General features: G+C 39.9%; 1 protein-coding gene across 2 annotated transcripts; it reads left to right on the top strand.

Moving 5' to 3' along the window:
• The first annotated feature begins 778 nt into the window (after positions 1-778).
• fbln5 (fibulin 5) lies at positions 779-17,041 on the top strand. 2 transcript variants are annotated; one of them, XM_044142244.1, is made up of 12 exons: positions 779-1,139; positions 1,215-1,283; positions 1,390-1,516; positions 1,592-1,640; positions 3,639-3,917; positions 9,186-9,308; positions 11,187-11,303; positions 12,093-12,209; positions 13,082-13,204; positions 13,376-13,502; positions 13,625-13,820; positions 16,353-17,041. In XM_044142244.1, the coding sequence occupies exons 2-12, from the start codon at positions 1,240-1,242 to the stop codon at positions 16,512-16,514; spliced, it is 1,464 nt and encodes a 487-aa protein (XP_043998179.1). In that variant the 5' UTR covers positions 779-1,139; positions 1,215-1,239; the 3' UTR covers positions 16,515-17,041. The 2 variants fall into 2 exon arrangements, with proteins under 2 accessions (XP_043998179.1, XP_043998178.1); XM_044142243.1 differs by having other exon boundaries at positions 780-1,283.
• Positions 17,042-18,601: the final 1,560 nt, after the last annotated feature.

The following is an 18,601-nucleotide window of genomic DNA, read 5'->3' as shown; positions in this document are numbered from 1 at the left end:
GAGTAATGTCACGATAAATGATAAACTGTACGATACATGCTCATCCGACATTTATCATTGATGGACGTTTATCGGAGGTAAGTTGCAACAGGTAGGAAACAGACCCGCGCCTGTTGAGATGTCCTGATATTGGTTAACATTTTTAACTAGATGTTTGAAAACCATCAGAGTGAATTTAAAAGTAGGCTAGTCCATAAACTTTCAGATTCATATCATTCTTTAGTTTTGTTATCAAGGTGTGTTTTGCCCACCATTATTACATTATTTAATAAACTCGCTACTACTAGTTGGTAAGGGTTCATACGGGACTAAAGTAGATACTACTAACTAGTAGTAGTACCCGAGCTGAGAAATATACTGATCTGCTGTTACTTGACGTCTTTCCAGGCGTTTAAAGCACTAAATGCTTTTGGGGTTTTTTACTACGCAGACTGCGTGAGGATCACCAGAAAGCCTTTGGGGAATCTCCTGTGAAGGCTACAAGTCTTTAGCCACGCCCCTTTATTTTGCTATTCATAGCAGATAAATTTAAAGTTTGGGAAACGACAAATTGAGCTGTGATGTATTCATGGCTGCGTGTTTATTTAAGAGTTATGTCATAAGTAAACAGCTTTCTCCTCCGCTTGTTTTGAGGCCCGAAAGTGAGACTATTACCTCGTCTCAGCTGTACATATGGTCCAGAAGTGGGTGAGGTAAGTGGCTGTTTAGTGTCACTGAACTCGGGAGTGTGTGTGTGTGTCCTGAGAAAACACACAAACACTCCCACAGTGTGTGCTTTATGTCTTTCAGCTCCCGGACAGCACCGCCGTGGCCGCCTGTCGGGCTCAGTGCGCCGCCGTGGGGGCCGCCGTCTCTGCGCGCGCCCACCGTAGGGGGCTGGATCTCCTGATTGGATCCAGCTGTTGCTAAAAGTGCTCGGTGGGGGCCGTCACATCTGCATTGCTAAATGATCTGCGCAGCCCAGCGGTCCGAGCACAAAACGGGACGGCGAAGTTGGGGTTTGTTTTGCTTTTTTTTTTTTTTTTGCTTTTTTTTTTTTTTTTTTCTCGACGGAGGAAATTCCTGTAAGAGTTGGTCAATGTGCCGAAGCTTCAGCTCGATCACACAGTGGTTAATGAAAACCTGGTTTCGACTTTCGCGTAAGGGCGCATAGTTGGAGGGAGCCCCGCTGGGATTCGGGTTTACGGGTCGTCTAAATCTTTCTTTTTTAAAAGGGAGTTCACCAGGAGCCATTAAACAATGCCGTTGGAAACGCGCGCTCTCAGGTTTTGTTCTTCTCTAAGGTTCGTCTCTTTTGTTTTTGTTTTTTATTCCCCAATCCAGCTGAAACCTTTTTGCGTAGCGGGAGCCTCGGTTAATGCGGTTTCTCTGCTCTGTTTGTGTCTGCAGGCTATGCTTCTGTCGAGCTCCAGCCAGCTGTCCTCCACTAGGCTTCACAAAACTAAAATTCCCCATTTGCAGGATGTTGGCCGCTCTGGTATTTACTCTGCTTTGCATCCAGTCAGCACACGGACAGGTAACTCCACTCACCTTGCTTCATTACGATCTGAATCCGACCCAAACGCTCAAAACCCCACTCGTCTCTCCTCAGCCCTGCCCGTACGGCTTTGAATATAACAGGAATTTAGGACAATGTTCAGGTAAGTCATTTTACATAAGTTAAAGAAAAATGAAAAATCACAAACTCTTAATGTGTTTTAGGGATATAATTTAACCCAAAGTAATGCTCGGTTGATTGTAATTTGAATTTTCTACAAACAAAAATCTGAAAAGTGTGGTGTGTATTTGTATGTTTGCAGTTACAACTCCAAGTCTTCTGGAGTGAGTCTACACATTCAGTCAGATTGGTTTTATTTTTTATTTTTTTATTTACCCACTCTTATTCGCCAAACTGCTTAATTGCAGCCAAAGTGGATATAGAGGTAGCTTTAAGTGTCAGTTTTGACGTCTGGACTTTCACTAGGCCAATCCAAGAGTTCAATTTCTGTCTCATGAGATTCGGGCATCTTCAGGGATCAACATGCAAAATCTCCAAACAAAATGTGGACTGAAAGCCTGGAGAATAATTGGGGGGAGGGAAAACCCTCTAAAAATGTAAATTGTAACAAATGAAGGCTATAAAATATCAAATAAAAATAACAACTAATGACTAAGAACAATTTGTTTAACATCTGTTCATGATTCTGGTAACCTCAGGAACGAAGCTGAATCAAGCAAAGATGTCCAGCTGCACAAGCGTCTTCCAGAAGGAACCAAAAGTGTTGGTGGGGGTCACATATGATTCCTCCAGCCCTGATCCCTCAGCAGCTGATGGAGACGTCAAACGTCCAGTCATCTTGCCAACTCTTTTGACTACTTTCATATCCAACCCTGAGCAGCTGGTGTATCACACCGGGATGAACTTGCTCAGGACGCCCTCCGTCTATAAAAGGAAGTGAAGGCTGGGAAGCCAGCTGCCTTTGGTTTCTTTCGGGAGACAGAGGCGTTGGTGGGATTTTCTCATGACAATGGGAAAATGGGAAGTTCTCAATGAATCTTGGTTTCATTTAACCTACGTACTCTTTTTTTTTTTTTTAAATGAGTTGGAGAATCGCATATTTTCTCTATCACATACATGTCTTAAGAGGAATCTCTATAGCTTTCATCCAACAATGTCTTTCCACCTGCTACTCTTCTATAAATGATGGATTTGTAATTTCTGTAAACAGATTGGATCTCTGCTGCTCCTACGGACTGTGGACATTTTTGGGCTGCTTTTCTTGGATTTATAGCCAAGTCCTGCTTTAAAATTCTCCACATCTTTAAGCCTCACGTGTCTGGAGCATTCCTTGGTCTTCGTTGACTAAGACTTTCCAACAAACGCCAGAGGCCTTCACAGAACAGTTGAATTTATCCCAAAATTAAACCATATGGGCGATTTGAACGTACAGTTTCATCACCATGCTTTGCGGTACTATTCTGTTGATAACAAAAGTGACGTAAACAACTATTTATTTGTATTTTGTTCTCTTTTATTGTCGGGGGTAGCTTTGTGACTGTGATTGAATGGCACAACATTCAGAGCCCCACAAGCACAAATAGTGCTCTTGACAAAAACATTCCCATTTGTAATACGCTTAGGACAATAATCACATAAAGAAATGTTCTTTTTCATAACTAAAATGCACACAGTAACTTTATTTAATAAGATTTTTAAATGTATTCAGCTTTATTAACACACCTTTGTTGAACAGACACTGGATAAAAATAATAATAATTCCGAAAATACGGACTAAATTTGAATTTATTGTAACAATAAATCAAAATCTAAACGCAATAAGAAATAAATGATAAACGATGCAATAAATGCCCAACCCTAACACCAAGATGGTTTCTGTTTACAAATTAGTCGACTAATTAGTCGGCTAATATGGAAGGAAAAAACTGCATTTTTACTTTTCCGTCCACGAACGTGCTACTTTACGTCAGCCTGGCACATAATATCCTGTTAAAATATAACACAGTTTGTGGTTGTACCATAAAATAACGCTCAGAAGTTCAAAGTGGAAGAAATCCGTAGCCTAATGATAAACTGGGTGGGCCACCGTCTCGCAGATGCAGCAGGAATGTCCTCACCGCCGCTCCTCTCTGCCTTCCAGATGTGAACGAGTGCAGCTGGCCGCAGCCGTGCCAAGGAGAGATGCTCTGCGTCAACCGGATCGGAGGCTACCAGTGCCTCTCCAGCGACTACTACGACCGGCCTTACAGACGGGTGAGCCCCGCTCAGCCTGAGCCGAGCTACCCGGACCCCTCCGACAGAATCCCGGACACGTTCGCGCGGGCTCCCGCGAGAGCCGCGGAGCCGAGTTACCCCATAGTGAGCAATCCCGCGCTGTGCACCTTGGGGTACGCTCTGGCGGCGGACGGCACCTGCAACGGTGAGTAACAGGCGAGCGGCTGTGCTCTCGAAGTTCAGACATGATGACAATTTCAAAAGAATGAAAGATGGGTGAAGTGGATGACTTGTGCTGCAAGCCCTAACAAGCGGAAAATGTGATAGCTTTTTTTTTCTGCAGGAAAGGTATTTTATGTGACAGCCGAGTGTTCTGGCTTTGCAAATTATACCATTGGGGAAAACAAAATACAACAATCTGATCAAGTAGTGGGTGGAAGCCACGATTAGTTGCTGCACCTCCTCTGGCGTTTGTGAACTCTTGAACTCTTTCTAATGGCAAAACAACATTCATCAGTCAAGTTCCAACAGTCTCATGAAGCAGTTGGCTTCCCATTTCCATCATAAATCTCCAATTATACCGAGAGACTCTTTGCTGGCTCTCTGAGTTGATCTGCCTTTCTTGAAGAAAATATTCATCAGGGTTTAATGGAAAGATGCTTTCTCATCTCGGGAAAATAACACCAACTGCCCCCATGCTTTGGATTGATGGGAGGAGAAAAGTGTTAAAGTCGTCATCTGTGCAAGGAGGAAATATTTGGCAGCATATCAAATTTCTTGCACTGATTATAACATGCCACCTGAATCATATCTTGCCCACAGAAGAGGTTCATGTCTAGTGGCCAAGATGCTCAAACCTTTTGAAAATAGTGGAGAAACTCTAGTAATAAGACTCAGGAAGGAAAAAGAAGTTGATTGTAATTGATTTTACACACGCACACACATATATATATATATATATACACATGATGAAATAATTTTTGCATTGCGTAAGTTAACAGAATTATTGCAAAATCTATTCAGAGCTGCTAACATATCTATTAAATGACATAATAGTAGAAGAAAAGTGCCTCATTAAAAACAGACACATTGCAACATATTTCATCCTAACTGGTCAGATCTAACTGGTTAGACCTCTGGTATAATTTTACTCCAACTGTTTAAAAATAGCCTCCTCAAAGTGCTTTGGGACTTCTTCTTCTTCTTCTTCTTTTTGTTCTTTTACTGTCATTTAGGATAAATGGAACCCTGCAATGAGGTGGAAACACATACATAGAGTGCAGTTGTTTTCTCTTCTGAAAGAGAGCAGGAGAGCTGACTTCATGCACAAATATGGGCTGCTTGAATTTGGGACAACTTGCCAGGGAATCGACTCACGACCTTGTTTGGGTAAACCACTCCTCCAGGGGGCCAAAAGTGAGGTCATGTTCCCCCAAAATCTGCAGCCAGGCCAGACTTGGACAACAAGCACGCCTCTGTGGGGAGCACTCGTTACAAGTCCACACACACACACTCCTGAAGGCGGGGATGGTGTGTGTGCTGATGTAATCAGTTGCTGACTGATGGACGCTGTGGGGAAGAAGTTGCACACACACTGCGACTGTCTGTCTGAATCTACGACAAAAACACACCTTTGTCTTTGCTTTTGTTTTTGTTTTTGTCTTTCGCTAAGTGGAACTTTCTGCCACGAGTTTCCACCAATTTCTACCGCTCTGCAAGAGAACAATTCAACTTGTTAAGGATTTGGTTAGCCACAGTTTTACTATTCACATCTCAAAGTTTGTTAACACTTTATTTGAAGAGATGTTCATGAAAGTGTCATAAACATGACATAATACCTGTTATGAACCCGAAGAAGTCTTTATGAATGTCTATGACTGTTGTCATGAAGTGTCCTGGGCAAATAGTGACTCTTTGAATGCAAAGTGGAAATTGTTCATTGACTTTCAACGCAAGTTTTAATGGGACTTTGCGTTAAAAGTTTAATTATTTACTGACCAATGCAAAGTTGACACTTTTAATGCAACTTTTAGTACACCTTTGCGTTAACAGTGTCACTATTTGCCAAATGACACTTCATAACAACATTCGTAAACACTCCTTCATGTTCATGAAAGATGTTATGTCGTGCTTATGACAGTTTCGTGTCGGTCTTGTTCACATAAAGTGCTACCCACAACTTGTCAGTAAACAACCAGAAACCTCCATGTATTTTAATACACTTTATGCAATCAACAAACATAAAATAGTGCACATTAGTGTGTGTGTCATTTTTGATCTTTTTTTAATGAACATTGCAGATTGCATTTCTATTCTGTGTTTCACTGTATTCACAGCTCTTTGGAGGAATGTCTCTACCAGCTGAGCTCAAAATTTAGTTTCTTATTTATTTTAATTTTTTTGCTAAATTGCTCAATCTCAACCCAGTTAGTCTTTCCATAGATTAATTAATTGGATTTTCAACTACTTTGGCTGGTCGGTTCCTACACAAGTTTGAGGTTTTACTTATAGTTTACAGTTTAATTTGCATTATTGTAACTCTGCCTTTGTTTAGGTTAACTTTTCTCTCAGGATTGCTCTCTAGTTGACTCCATCCATCTTCCTGTTGCCTCTGACTAACTTCCTAGTGAGCCGAAGAAAAGTGCACAGTCGTAATTAGAGTTCACTACTTTAAGGAGCCTTTTTCTTTTTCTTTTTCTTTTTTTTATATTAGATAAGAGAAAAAAACACTTCTGAATGAAACCAAGGATAAATCAGATCATCCGCTCTTAGAGAAACTTGACACACTCAAACGTAACTCTCCACAGAATTTGAATTAATGAGTTACAACAACATTTAATTTCCTTTTGGGATCAATGTTCATTTTTGAGTTGAATTGTATGCGAGTCTATAGTTTATCAGAAAGTGTTTTTTTTTCTGTTTGCAGGCTTTAATTTAACTGAAAACACGGATTACTTTCAACGTTCTTCGTATCATTTGAGCAACATGTCCTTGCAGCTGCATTGTTTTTGCCTCTTTACTGCCCCAGAGGGTTGACATTCACCCCGTTTCGTCCCCACAAGCCGACATATTTTCCTCCTGAGGGCATTTTTTTTCTTCTTTTCTATATGCGACCAGTCCTCAGGCATTTCAGGCTAATCCCCTTCTTCCCTGCAGCCAGGTTCCGGCTGTCAGCAGCCACCCCACAGCTTGTGAACAGCCGCCGAAACGGGACTATATAAGGAGCTGATCTGGAACGCTCTCGCAGGTGCTGGGTGTGTGTACGCCGACTACACATGTCGGGCACATGGAGGGTCTTTCGGAGTCTTAACGCCAGCAGGTGCTGCTAGCTTTTGGCCGAGCGTTCTCGGCCTCCGGCCCCTCCTCTCCGGTCGAGGTTAGCAGGCAGAAAGCTCCCAAATTGAGATGTTATCCCGTATGAAAACAGCCTGTAAAAACAAAAGGAGAAAAGACAAGCACCCACCCACCCACCACTTTCACTGCTGGTTTCCTAGAGATAGGTGACTTCACGGGCTGAGAACCACTAAAGTGTCATATCCTCATAAGGAAATGTGTCCATTACAAGGGCGTCACAGGAATTTGGCTTCAAATGCGAGATATCGCTTATCCTGATGAGGAACTATTCTATGCCTCATTCAAATATTAGGCCTTTTTTATTTTTACTAACGCAGGGTGGTGAAAACCTGATTGCTTGAAAGATTTTTATTTATTTTTTTATGAAGGATTCCTGATACGATCTCCGCGACGGCGTGAGAAAACAGGCACGTCTCGTGGACGTCTAAAGTCCTAAACTGTGGCCACAGACTTCCCACGAGAGGGAAGGAGAGGTGCCAAATTACTAGAATGCGATCTGGGAACCAGCAGGAAATGGGAGCGCTCCCACCTTTTCTGCCCGCTCCAGAGAAATGCAGCGCCACCTTCTGGGAGAAAAGACCTCCGACATCGCGTCATGTTTATTTGTGCAGCGCTTTTTCAGCAGCAAGGCCGTTCAAAGTGCTTCGCACCATAAACAATCATGCCGCCACCAATTGGGAAGCAAGCAATACGAGTTATATTTTTGTCAAATACCATTAAATATATTTATCCGTTTACTACTAACCATAAGCAACACTAAACGTGAGGATTTTTAGTAGGCCTGTGACAATGAACAATTAATCGCATGATCAATAAAAAATCTCAGTAATTTTTATTTGCTTGATTTATCATTTTTCTCTCTTTACCAGAAACTGAATGATAAAAGTCTTCATTCTGGTGCTTTGAGCTCAACTATCCCTTTATTTTTAAAGATGATTTTGTTTACAAAGACTTCATAATTCATTTAATTTTTCTGTTTCCTTTATTTATTGTGAATATTTTAAATGTCTCCTAGTTCCAGTGTTTAAATGTTCATTGGAATTTAAAGTTTATTGAACTTTAAGAATCTGTTCTTGCATTATTGCACCTTTGTTACCTGAAAACGGTCTCAAAGCAACAATATTATCGTGTATCGCAATAAGTTCTAGAACAATTTATCGTCCAGCCTGTTATCGTGACAGGCCTGGTTTTTAGCCTTGTTTTAAAGGAAATTGGTGTTGCCAGAGAACTACAGTTTCTGGAAGTTTGTTCCAGATTTGTGGTGAATAGAAGCTGAATCCTCCATGTTTGGGTGGAAGGTCAAACAAAACCTCTACTCCTGCTAACAGGTCGGTTTTCTTGCAGTTTTGGCTTGGATTACAGCTCGGTGATTGGACATATTGTTATTTTCTATGACGTGTTTCGGATATAAAGCTTAGCAACAATATTCACACCCGTTGAAGTTTTTTATGTTTTCACAAACCTGCATGTATTTTATCGAGGTTTTAATTGACAGACCTGCAGTAGACTATTGAGAACTGGAAGAACGAGGTTGTGTAGTTAAATTGTTTTTTCTTTTTTTACTTAGAAACCAAAATTGGCATTTTTATTCATGCTCTTTTATTGTCCTTTTGCTAAATAAAATCCAGTGCAACCAGTTGCCTCCAGGAGCGACTACCCTGTAATTCCATCTTTATTAGGTACACCTTGCCCGGTACTGACCCAGTTCTTCATGGCAGCATTAAAGGTTCTCCTCCACGTAACGGAGGCGTTGTGCTGTGCTGAGATCTTACAGGAGTACAGTGAGCTCCTCGTCGTCATTCTGGTGGGGTCGTAGTGACACGCCGCACTACTTTCTGTTGATCTAAAATATGTCACATTTTGTTGTTGTAAAATGTGAGAGCGGAGAGATGAATACTTCTGCTGGGTGACATTGTACGTTCACTGAGTTCATACTACAGAAATATGTGGGATTTTAATTAATTAATTAATTATTTTTTACTAATACCGAAATGTGACGGCGTTTCATCCTTGACGTTTCGTCTTGATTCGAGGTTTTGCTGTCCCTAAAACTATTTCCTGTCTTTTGCGTGTCTGCCTCGGTAATTTCTGAGTCTCCCGCCACTTTCCTCTGTTCCAGACATCGACGAATGTGAGACAAACTCCCACCACTGTAACCCCACGCAGGTCTGCATCAACACCGCCGGCGGCTACACCTGCTCCTGCACCGAAGGCTATTGGCTCATAGCCGGACAGTGTCAAGGTGAGAGAGCTGCTGCCGCTAATGTCATTCTAAAGCATCATTTTGTCAAAAAACTCCTCAAGGATTTGACTATACCAGCATACCAACATTTTTATGTTGATCTCTTTTTATTATGTTTACATTGCTGCTTTCTTGTATTTTATAATAAAGTACATTGTGATATTTCTATGTAAAAATGGCAGTATACATAAAGTTTACTCATTAAACTTTAAAAAAAAAAAATCCCATCACTGTTGTCGGACAACATTGCATGGTTTTTGGGCGGAACTAATAAAAACCTTTTATAAGTGGCAAGCTTTTGAAATTGGCACCTACCCAGAGCAACAGTAGAAGAGGGGCGTCATGAGCGCCGGTTATTTAAAAAAAAGCATAATTCTCTCAGTTGTGTGTTGACTTTTATGAACCTGTGCGCTATCAAATGGGAGTTGGTGCCCCCTCCTGTGTTGAGTGGGTGCATCCTGTTTGCTGCTAAAGGAAGTGGGCTGTCGGACCGGGCGAAGCGTTTCCACCACCTCTGAGAGGATTTCCTGGGTTTGATCGGTTTTTAGGAGCCACGCCGCGGTGGTGTCAGTCAAACTCATGATGTGAGAAACAACCTTGGAGTACAGAGTTGAATCTTTCTCTGCGAAATCTCATATCGTCACCGTCCTAAAATAATGGCCAAACTCATTTTCATTTTGGGCCACATTAAGAATCTGAATGTTCTTAAAGGGCCGGTTGTGCCAGAATCTATTGATGAAACCTGTTAAAACGTCAATATACATCTGTGTGTTTCTGCATCCAGTAAGTGTTTCTTAAAATGAAAAGACGATAAACATCTTTTCACACTGACCAGTCCATCCAGGATTTTGTTTTTGCAGGCTTAATTTATATGATGTTAAATATGACATTTCTTTAATCGCCCATTGTTTCTGGTCAATTTTGAGAAAAATCTGCAGTAAAATCAGAAATAAATGTGTGGATTTTGCGTGTATTTGTGAAAACCTGGAGGAACTTATTGATGTAACTTGGAGTCTAGAGGCCACATACAAAGCTACGGCAAGCTGTCTATGCTACTTTATTTTATATTTTATTTTTCTGCTAAAATTCCTTTTTCTTTTCCTAAATGATATTGGCAAAAAAAAAAAAAAAAAGACTTGTGCCATTATAATAGGAAGGTGAGGATATTAGTTGTTGTTGTTTTTTTTCTGACGTCCAAAATGCTACCAAAATCTTTAAACCATTTAATAGGCAGCACTTTATAACTACTAGCAGACCTTCCCTCTGTGTGTTATCAGCCTGGTGGGCCGTCAGGCTTTACTTATGCCCCGCCAGACTAAGCATTGCTTATTTATTTGTCTTTTTAAAGTGTTTGCATTTTTTTTAAGACTTTATAGTTGGGATGTTCATGTAATAATTTTGCAGTCTTTTAATAACACATAATTGTCGAGGGATATTTTCAAATTTCCCGTCAACTTTAAACATGTTTTAACTCAGAAACATGGCGGACCGCTGGATGAATGACTGACCTAGCACCCAAACACCGGGTTTAGCAGGTTTTCTGGGGGAAACCTTGTACTAGGACGTTTTCTCAAGATGTAAAACTCGCATTAAAGCGTTTTGCTTGTATAACATTTCTAATTTGACGAGTTAAAACAGTCAGAGTTGTCTACATTGCAGAAATGCTACATTTATTTTAATCACCTCTGAGGGGGTGAAAATATCTAGGAAAGATATTAAAGGCGTTAGTATTCTTCTGTAAGAGCAGCGCCCTCTCCAGGTTGTGTCAAGTAAAGCAGCTGTTTTTGTATTTTATAACCAGCTTCTCTCTCTTTCCTTCCCTTTTTTTCTTGCTCTCTCTCTCGCTCCGTTCTTCTCTCTCTCTCTCCTTTGAGCCAGATATTGATGAGTGTCGCTATGGTTACTGCCAACAACTGTGTGCCAACGTCGCTGGCTCTTATTCCTGCTCGTGTAATCCCGGCTTCCTCCTTAATCCAGACAGCCGGACCTGTCAGGGTACGTGGATTTACAGGAAACGCAGAGCCCAAAACAATAAAGTTGATTTAAAAACTTTCTCCTTTTTTTTAGGTTGTTTTGGACGCCATAAATTTGAGTGCAGCTCCTGAAGCAGTTTAAACAGACTTTATATAATATTTTATTTTTTTTTTACTTTTTAAGATCAGATGTGAGCCAAGATTCCTTCTCTGAAGGCAAAGTAAAAATGTTAAGACTTTAGAATAAATTATAGGCTCTCTAAATGTAAAACTGTGCTTAAAGAAATTATTACCAGGCAATGGTATTGTTATTTATTTATTTTTTTAGGTTTTAAGTTCTCCACAAAGAATCAGCTTTGTTAAAATCCCTGCAGAGAGTTGAATAATAATAATAATAATAATAATAATAATAATAATAATAATAATAATAATAATAATAATAATAATAATAATAAGTATCTCTGTAATAACACAGCTTTGACACATTATTTTTCTTCCTATATTTAGTCAAAGGGTGGGACTGTAACTTCTTTTAATGCCCACATCTGATGTATAGTTTTAGTTGCTAGGATACTAAAAGTCACAGAGAGTGGTGAGGACATTGAGCTTTGGTGAAGAGAGAAAATTCAGATAATCATATTCAACTTTACTTCTTAGGTTTGTTTTTTTTTCTCTTTGTTGTGATTTGACCTCAACAGTCAGATAACCAGCCCTGTAGTGTCGCTTGTTTACCCGTTTCATCAGGTTAACCCGGTCTGCTAGAACCTGCCTCAGACCTTTAATGTTCCTTCGTTCCCTCTGTGTTCACCAGATGTGGACGAATGTGAGGAACAACCTTGCAGTCACGGCTGTTTCAACACCTACGGCTCTTTTATGTGCAACTGTGACGAAGGATACGAGCTGGCGTCCGACGGCACAACCTGCATCGGTGAGGATATTTCCAGTTCGCTGCTCTGAGGGTAGAACGTCTCCTAGTGGAGACGGTGTGTTCAGGGTGAGGTGCGGTGTTCATTTTTCTTTTTTATGGATGAAATACTGTCTCATTAGAATCATATAACATTGAATTTCTATTATTTCTTCTTTTTTTTTTTTTTTTGGGAGGGAAGATTTTTGCTGGCGAATTTAAAGTTTAAAAACAAAATGCATATAGAGATAAAGAGCCCAGTGCACTGAAGCCCATTGAAAACCTCCTGGTAGTTCCACCAAATATTGATTCCTGAACTCTTCCTCAGTTATTGTGGTTCCTAAATGAATATGAATTGGTTTTCTTTGCATTATTTGAAGTCTGGAAGCGCTGCACTGTTTTTCTTATTTTAACCGTTTCTCATTTTCTGTAAATAAAAACTAAATTTTTGCTTGGAATTTCGGAGACATTTTGTCTGTAGTTCGTAGAATAAAAGAACAATGTTCATTTTACTCAAACATGTACCTATCAAAAGTTAAATGAGACAAACTCGAATCTCTGCAGCTCCTCCAGAGCTACCACAGTCCTCTTGTTTCTCTGGTTAATGCACTCTACTGCAGCCTTCACAACAGAGCCGTGTTTATCCCGAGATTAATTTAGACACAGATGCTCTCTATCTACCAAAACTGGCTCATCAAAACACGAGAACGTTTAAAAATAAAATAAAATTCAAATAGAGCTCAGAGTCTCCATTGCGCTCTGTACGTTCATGTGATGGATTAATGGAGTAGGACCGGAGCAGACGGACGAACTCCTTACAGACGCATCAAGGCCGCCATCTTCATCTCTCTGTGATGGTTTCTGTTTGCTTGAATTATACCTTTTGTTCCACTTAGACCTGGATGAGTGCAGCTTCTCTGAGTTTCTGTGCCAGTTCAGATGCGTGAACACCCCCGGCTCGTTCTCCTGCATCTGCCCGCCCGGGTATTATTTATACGAGGACAGCCGGAGCTGTGAAGGTAAAGTTTGCTGCGGAGGACTAACAATATTTCAGTTTTCTGTTTCTGTTACGATGTAAATCCATCACTTTATTCTTGATTTTTATTTTTTTGTTATTTGTTATGTTTTTTAAATGCAAAGCTGTGGTTCTGACTTCACTGACTCTGACTGTCGTGTGCTTGATTTCAAAGACGTCAATGAATGTGACACTGGTAACAACACCTGTACAACAGAACAAGTGTGTTTCAATTTCCAGGGAGGCTATACATGCCTGAATCCTTTACAGTGTCAGCCTCCTTACATCGCCGTTAGCGACAAGTGAGTTTTCTCGTCACCCTCTCTTATCACGTCGTGGCAGCGTAAAAGTTTCGAGTTGTTGTTGTTGCTGTAGAATCTAATGGTTTATTTCTCTGAACCTCCCTTGTGCCACCGCTCTGCAGTCAGTGCATGTGTTCAGCTGAGAACCCTGCCTGCAGGGACTTGGCTTTCACCGTTCTGTACCGACACATGGACTTGTCGTCGGGGCGCAGTGTGCCTGCCGATATCTTCCAGATGCAGGCCACCACGCGCTATCCCGGCGCCTTCTACATCTTCCAGATAAAGTCGGGCAACAGCGGACGGGAGTTTTACATGAGGGTGAGCACACGGGAGTCCGTGAATGGGAGATGGGGTGAAGAGCGGGGCGGTCAGAGTGAGTTGACGTGCATCTAGAAAGAAGGAAAACCTGCAGAAACTGTGCCAGGGCGTTACTCTTACCTTCAATCTGTATCAGGCTCACTGCTGAATCAGAAATGACAAGTTGGTGGTAAAACCTGCAGCCAAAATATTTATGAATAAAACCAGTTTTTAAAATTTTATTTTATTTCATTAGCCTTTTAGAACATTATTGGGCACCTGTAATCATGTCCGGTCTGTCACAATAAGTTTTTCTGGATGATAAATTGTCCCAGAAGCTATTGTGATAAACGATATTATCGTCGTTTTGAGTCCTCTTTCGACAATATAACAGTAATTGTATAATAGCGCAAAAACACATTGTCAAAGATAGAATTAGATTTAATTGTAATGAACATTTTCGATGAACAAAAACAAAGAATGAAATGAATTTTGAATTCTCTGTAAACATAATTGTCCTCGTTGAGACCGAAGCAGCAGGCCGGAGACTTTTATCATCCAGGGTTTAGTAGGAAGAGAGAAAAACAAGAAACTTTGCAAATGCCAATAATTGAGCTCGTTTCATCGATTCGTTGCTTATTGCGATGAGCTTAATTGTGTCTACAGTTTCCTTTTTCATTGGATCAGAATTTGAGGCTGATGAACCCATTTCATATCTATGTCTAAAATGTGTAAAGGGTAATTTTAGATCTTTTTAGAGTCTCGGAAAAAACATTAGGTCTCTTAAAATGATTTTTCACTCGAGCTTCTTTTAGTTGTAGATCACTTTCATAGGTATTTGATGCAGCGCTGCTGATGAATGATTAAAACAGACGCTATCGAGAGTTCTCCAATTGTTAAAGCTATTTAATTAGTCTAGGTGCAGCAGAAAGACACTTGCAGCGTGTTGCCACTAGATGGAGCAATTTACTCACGTTTCCTTCCTGGCAGAGCTTTGCTTCGTTACTTTTCTTTGTTTGTTTTTCTCAAATCGCTGAGACACGTGGTGGGATTTTAAAGTAGGACAGTCTTTAATAGCTTTACCAGCACACTATTGTAAAGCTGAAGGAAAAGGATACATGCTTTTCAAAGTGTCACGCCTATAAAACCTGAAAAGTGTGGCATCTCATTACTCTTTCTTTTTTTTTTTTTTTTTTTCCTCCTACAGTTTTGCATTGTGCAATAACGCAAGCCTGCTTTTTAAATTCTGTATAACAACCTTCGATTCAGTTCAATTATAATTGCCCCAGTGGGGGTAGATTAAATTTTTTGAGTTGAACTGAATATAACTATCTGCACTCAATTTAATTTCAGTATTTGTTTAAAAAAGGGACTGAAGCCAAAACACCAGCCACATTTTTACGAATTTTACAAGTAGCCATCTTCCTTTTTTCTATTACTTTGTAATAATGAACAACTTAATGTTGAATAATGATTATTCTGACCATTAATCAATTACTTAGATAAATATAATTGACACATTCTACGAGTTTTATTTTTATTTAACCTTGTAAGCTTTTTTTAATACAATATTAGGAATAAGAAAATTAGCATTTTATTGCTTAGAATACAATAATAGAGCTTACCTTTAGCGAATTTGAACTCTGTGAAGTTAAAACTATGCCACTTGAGGAGTTTTGGGTAAAACGTGTACAATATTTAAATGCAAAATCTCTTTATGTTTTGTTCAGTTTTGCCTTTCTTACTGCTCTAAATAAATTTTTTCAGTAAATATCCTTTTTTGAGTCTGTATATTTCAGTTAATCGATTACAAAATTAGTTGGCGATTATTTCACTAATTGATTAATTACAATTTATCCAATTAATCATTTCTGCCCTAGTGTATTTAACCGATTAATCACAACTAATTCGATTAATAATTTCTGCCCTAGTGTATTTAACCGATTAATCGCAACTAATTCGATTAATCATTTCTGCCCTAGTGTATTTAACCGATTAATCGCAACTAATTCGATTAATCATTTCTGCCCTAGTGTATTTAACCGATTAATCGCAACTAATTCGATTAATCATTTCTGCCTTAGTGTATTTAACCGATTAATCGCAACTAATTCGATTAATCATTTCTGCCCTAGTGTATTTAAACTAATTCGATTAATCATTAATCATTTCTGCCCTAGTGTATTTAACCGATTAATCGCAACTAATTCGATTAATCATTTCTGCCTTAGTGTATTTAACCGATTAATCGCAACTAATTCGATTAATCATTTCTGCCCTAGTGTATTTAACCGATTAATCGCAACTAATTCGATTAATCATTTCTGCCTTAGTGTATTTAACCGATTAATCGCAATTAATTCGATTAATCATTCCAGTCCTAGTGTATTGCGATGAAATGTGGAAAATAAAAAAGTTAAGTGCGTCATGAACACTATATAACAATAAACAAGGCAGAGTCAAGAGTTTCTCTTCCTGTAAGCCCAACCTGTCTGACTCTTCACTTCCTGTGCATCCATCCTCACATTCCTCTCCTCTTTCTTCCCCTTGCAGCAAACCAGCAACGTGAGCGCCACCCTCGTCCTGACGCGGCCCATCAAAGGGCCGCAGGTGTTGGTGCTGGACCTGGAGATGGTCACGGTCAACAACGTCATCAACTTCCGAGGAAGCTCCATCATCAGGCTGACGATATACGTGTCAGAGCATCCGTTCTGAGAACCCACACGCAGCTGCGCTCACATGTAACTGGTGTAATTCTTTTGTTTGAGAATACTCTTCTTTTCTTTTCTTTTTTTTTTTTCTGTTCAAACACTTCCCGATAAAGACTCGGACAAGATCACTGGACGCGAAGGCATTCCTTTTGCCGGAACGTCCTCGGGTTTCCTGGACGCTGGATGCTTTTCCAGCTGCGGACACAGAGGAATATTTATAGTCTACAATTTCATACGTCCTCTTCTGCGACGGCGCGGCTCAGATTACTAATCGAGTGTTGGTGTTTGTGCTCGGGGATCCCGTCTCTTCACATTGTGAAAGCGACAGTAGATGCCGTCATTTCATGCCTTACCGAACGCAAGAAAAGCAGGTTATCGGAACCAAAGAGTAAGCTACCTGTGTGTTTCCCGCCAAAGGTGGGGGAAGGAAAAAACAAAAAAAGTGTTTGAGATTATGTAACGAGCAGTCATTAATTAAAATATAGATCACAGATTCTTTTAGAACAATAAATGAGTTCATCACATCCTGGACTTTGTTTTCTAAAAGTTTTCTGTCTATCATAATGCGCACACCTCAGGTCTTCAAGAGCCGTCTCATCAGCTTATGCTACGTATTTTCTGTAACATGATTTAACAAATATTTTCAAAGGTTTTGGATGAAAAATACAGTTTTATCAGAGGTTTAAATACACATTTTACATGCTAATATTTGGATGAATGATAAATGCTGGTTTCCTGCCGTGGCAACTTTCCGGGGTTTTTTTCCTCCAAGCTTTATCGTCCCGACTTGGACTGTTCCAACCTTGTAACCCCAATAGGTGTTTTGGTGAGAGTTCACAAGCATTTCATATAACATGATCAGCAGATGTTAACTCGTAGTAATTTTCTGCCACAAACCTTACAATAGACGGATAGATTGCAGACCAAAAAGGAGATTGCTGCTCCAAAATCAACACCTTTTTAAACTTGACAAACATTTGCAGCTCCTGGTCATACAACACAAATATTGGGTTGAAGAAAACCTGAAGAGCCTTGAATCAACTGTCAAAGTACGGCGGCGGCGGCGTCATGCTGTGCGGTCTGTTGTGCAGCTCAGTGGTTGAAACCATGAAGAAAACGTGCTTCTGTTTCCATGGTTCCTTTGACACCTTAATGGTTTTAAAACTTGGACACGATCAGATCGCTTCCAGTTCAGTTCAGTGTTAGTGACTCAGCATTTGTGTAATTATTTGACTACATTTATTTCTAAATACACAGAGGGAAACACTTGTGTGTTTTTAGGGGGTCTCCGATTTCTGGCAGTTATTACTTTTGGTAACCTTTGACCTGCAGGATGCAGAATCTATGAATTTGTGAAATTGGGCGTTCCTGGAGACAGAACCTAACAATTCAATACTCCTTCAGGTCTCATAAAACCTTGAACTGGGCCTGACATTGCTCTTCTTCATAGAAGTTGTAGCCTGTCATGTTTTTGTTGGTCTTATAATTAAATGCCATGAAAATGTCTATAAATACTCCCAGCATGGGTTTGACTTAAAGATACATTCGGCATAATGTGAACGAGGTTTAAAGAGCTGCAAATGTTTTCCTAGTTAAAGACGCAGAAGCAGCGACAAGAGTTCTCAGGTTCTCACGTTTTGTGCTTATGAATAAGCCTAATGTTTATAAAGAGCAAATAAAAAATGTTTTAATTTTAATTATGACACAACTCCCTCCCAGTCCAAATAGGTAAGTCGCGGAAATAAGCTGGTCTCAGCAGCAAAACAGCTGCTATTTATTTATTTCAACAATATTTTCAAGGCCAATTAAAACTCGTTTTCTGACTCGAGGAGTTTAATGTTGGCTCTTCTGCAAACAATATAGGGACGTTAAATGCACCCTGGTCTTCTTTCAATTTTTATTTTTAAATTGGGGGGCCCAGAAAACTCCTAAAAAAGGAAAAACAAAACAAAACAAACAAACAAAAAAAACAAGAAAGGACTAAGTTAATTAAGTGCGTCAATAACATGTTTTCTGTTGCTTGATTTCATGTCTAGTGTAGAATGTGTATTGCTGAGCTTCAATTTGGGCTAAATTAAAAGTCTTTGGGGG

The sequence above is a fragment of the Gambusia affinis genome, linkage group LG16 (assembly GCF_019740435.1).
Source record: "Gambusia affinis linkage group LG16, SWU_Gaff_1.0, whole genome shotgun sequence".
NCBI lineage: Eukaryota > Metazoa > Chordata > Actinopteri > Cyprinodontiformes > Poeciliidae > Gambusia > Gambusia affinis.
The sequence above is the reverse complement of the archived record's forward strand: the minus strand, read 5'-3'. Positions and strand labels throughout refer to the sequence as shown.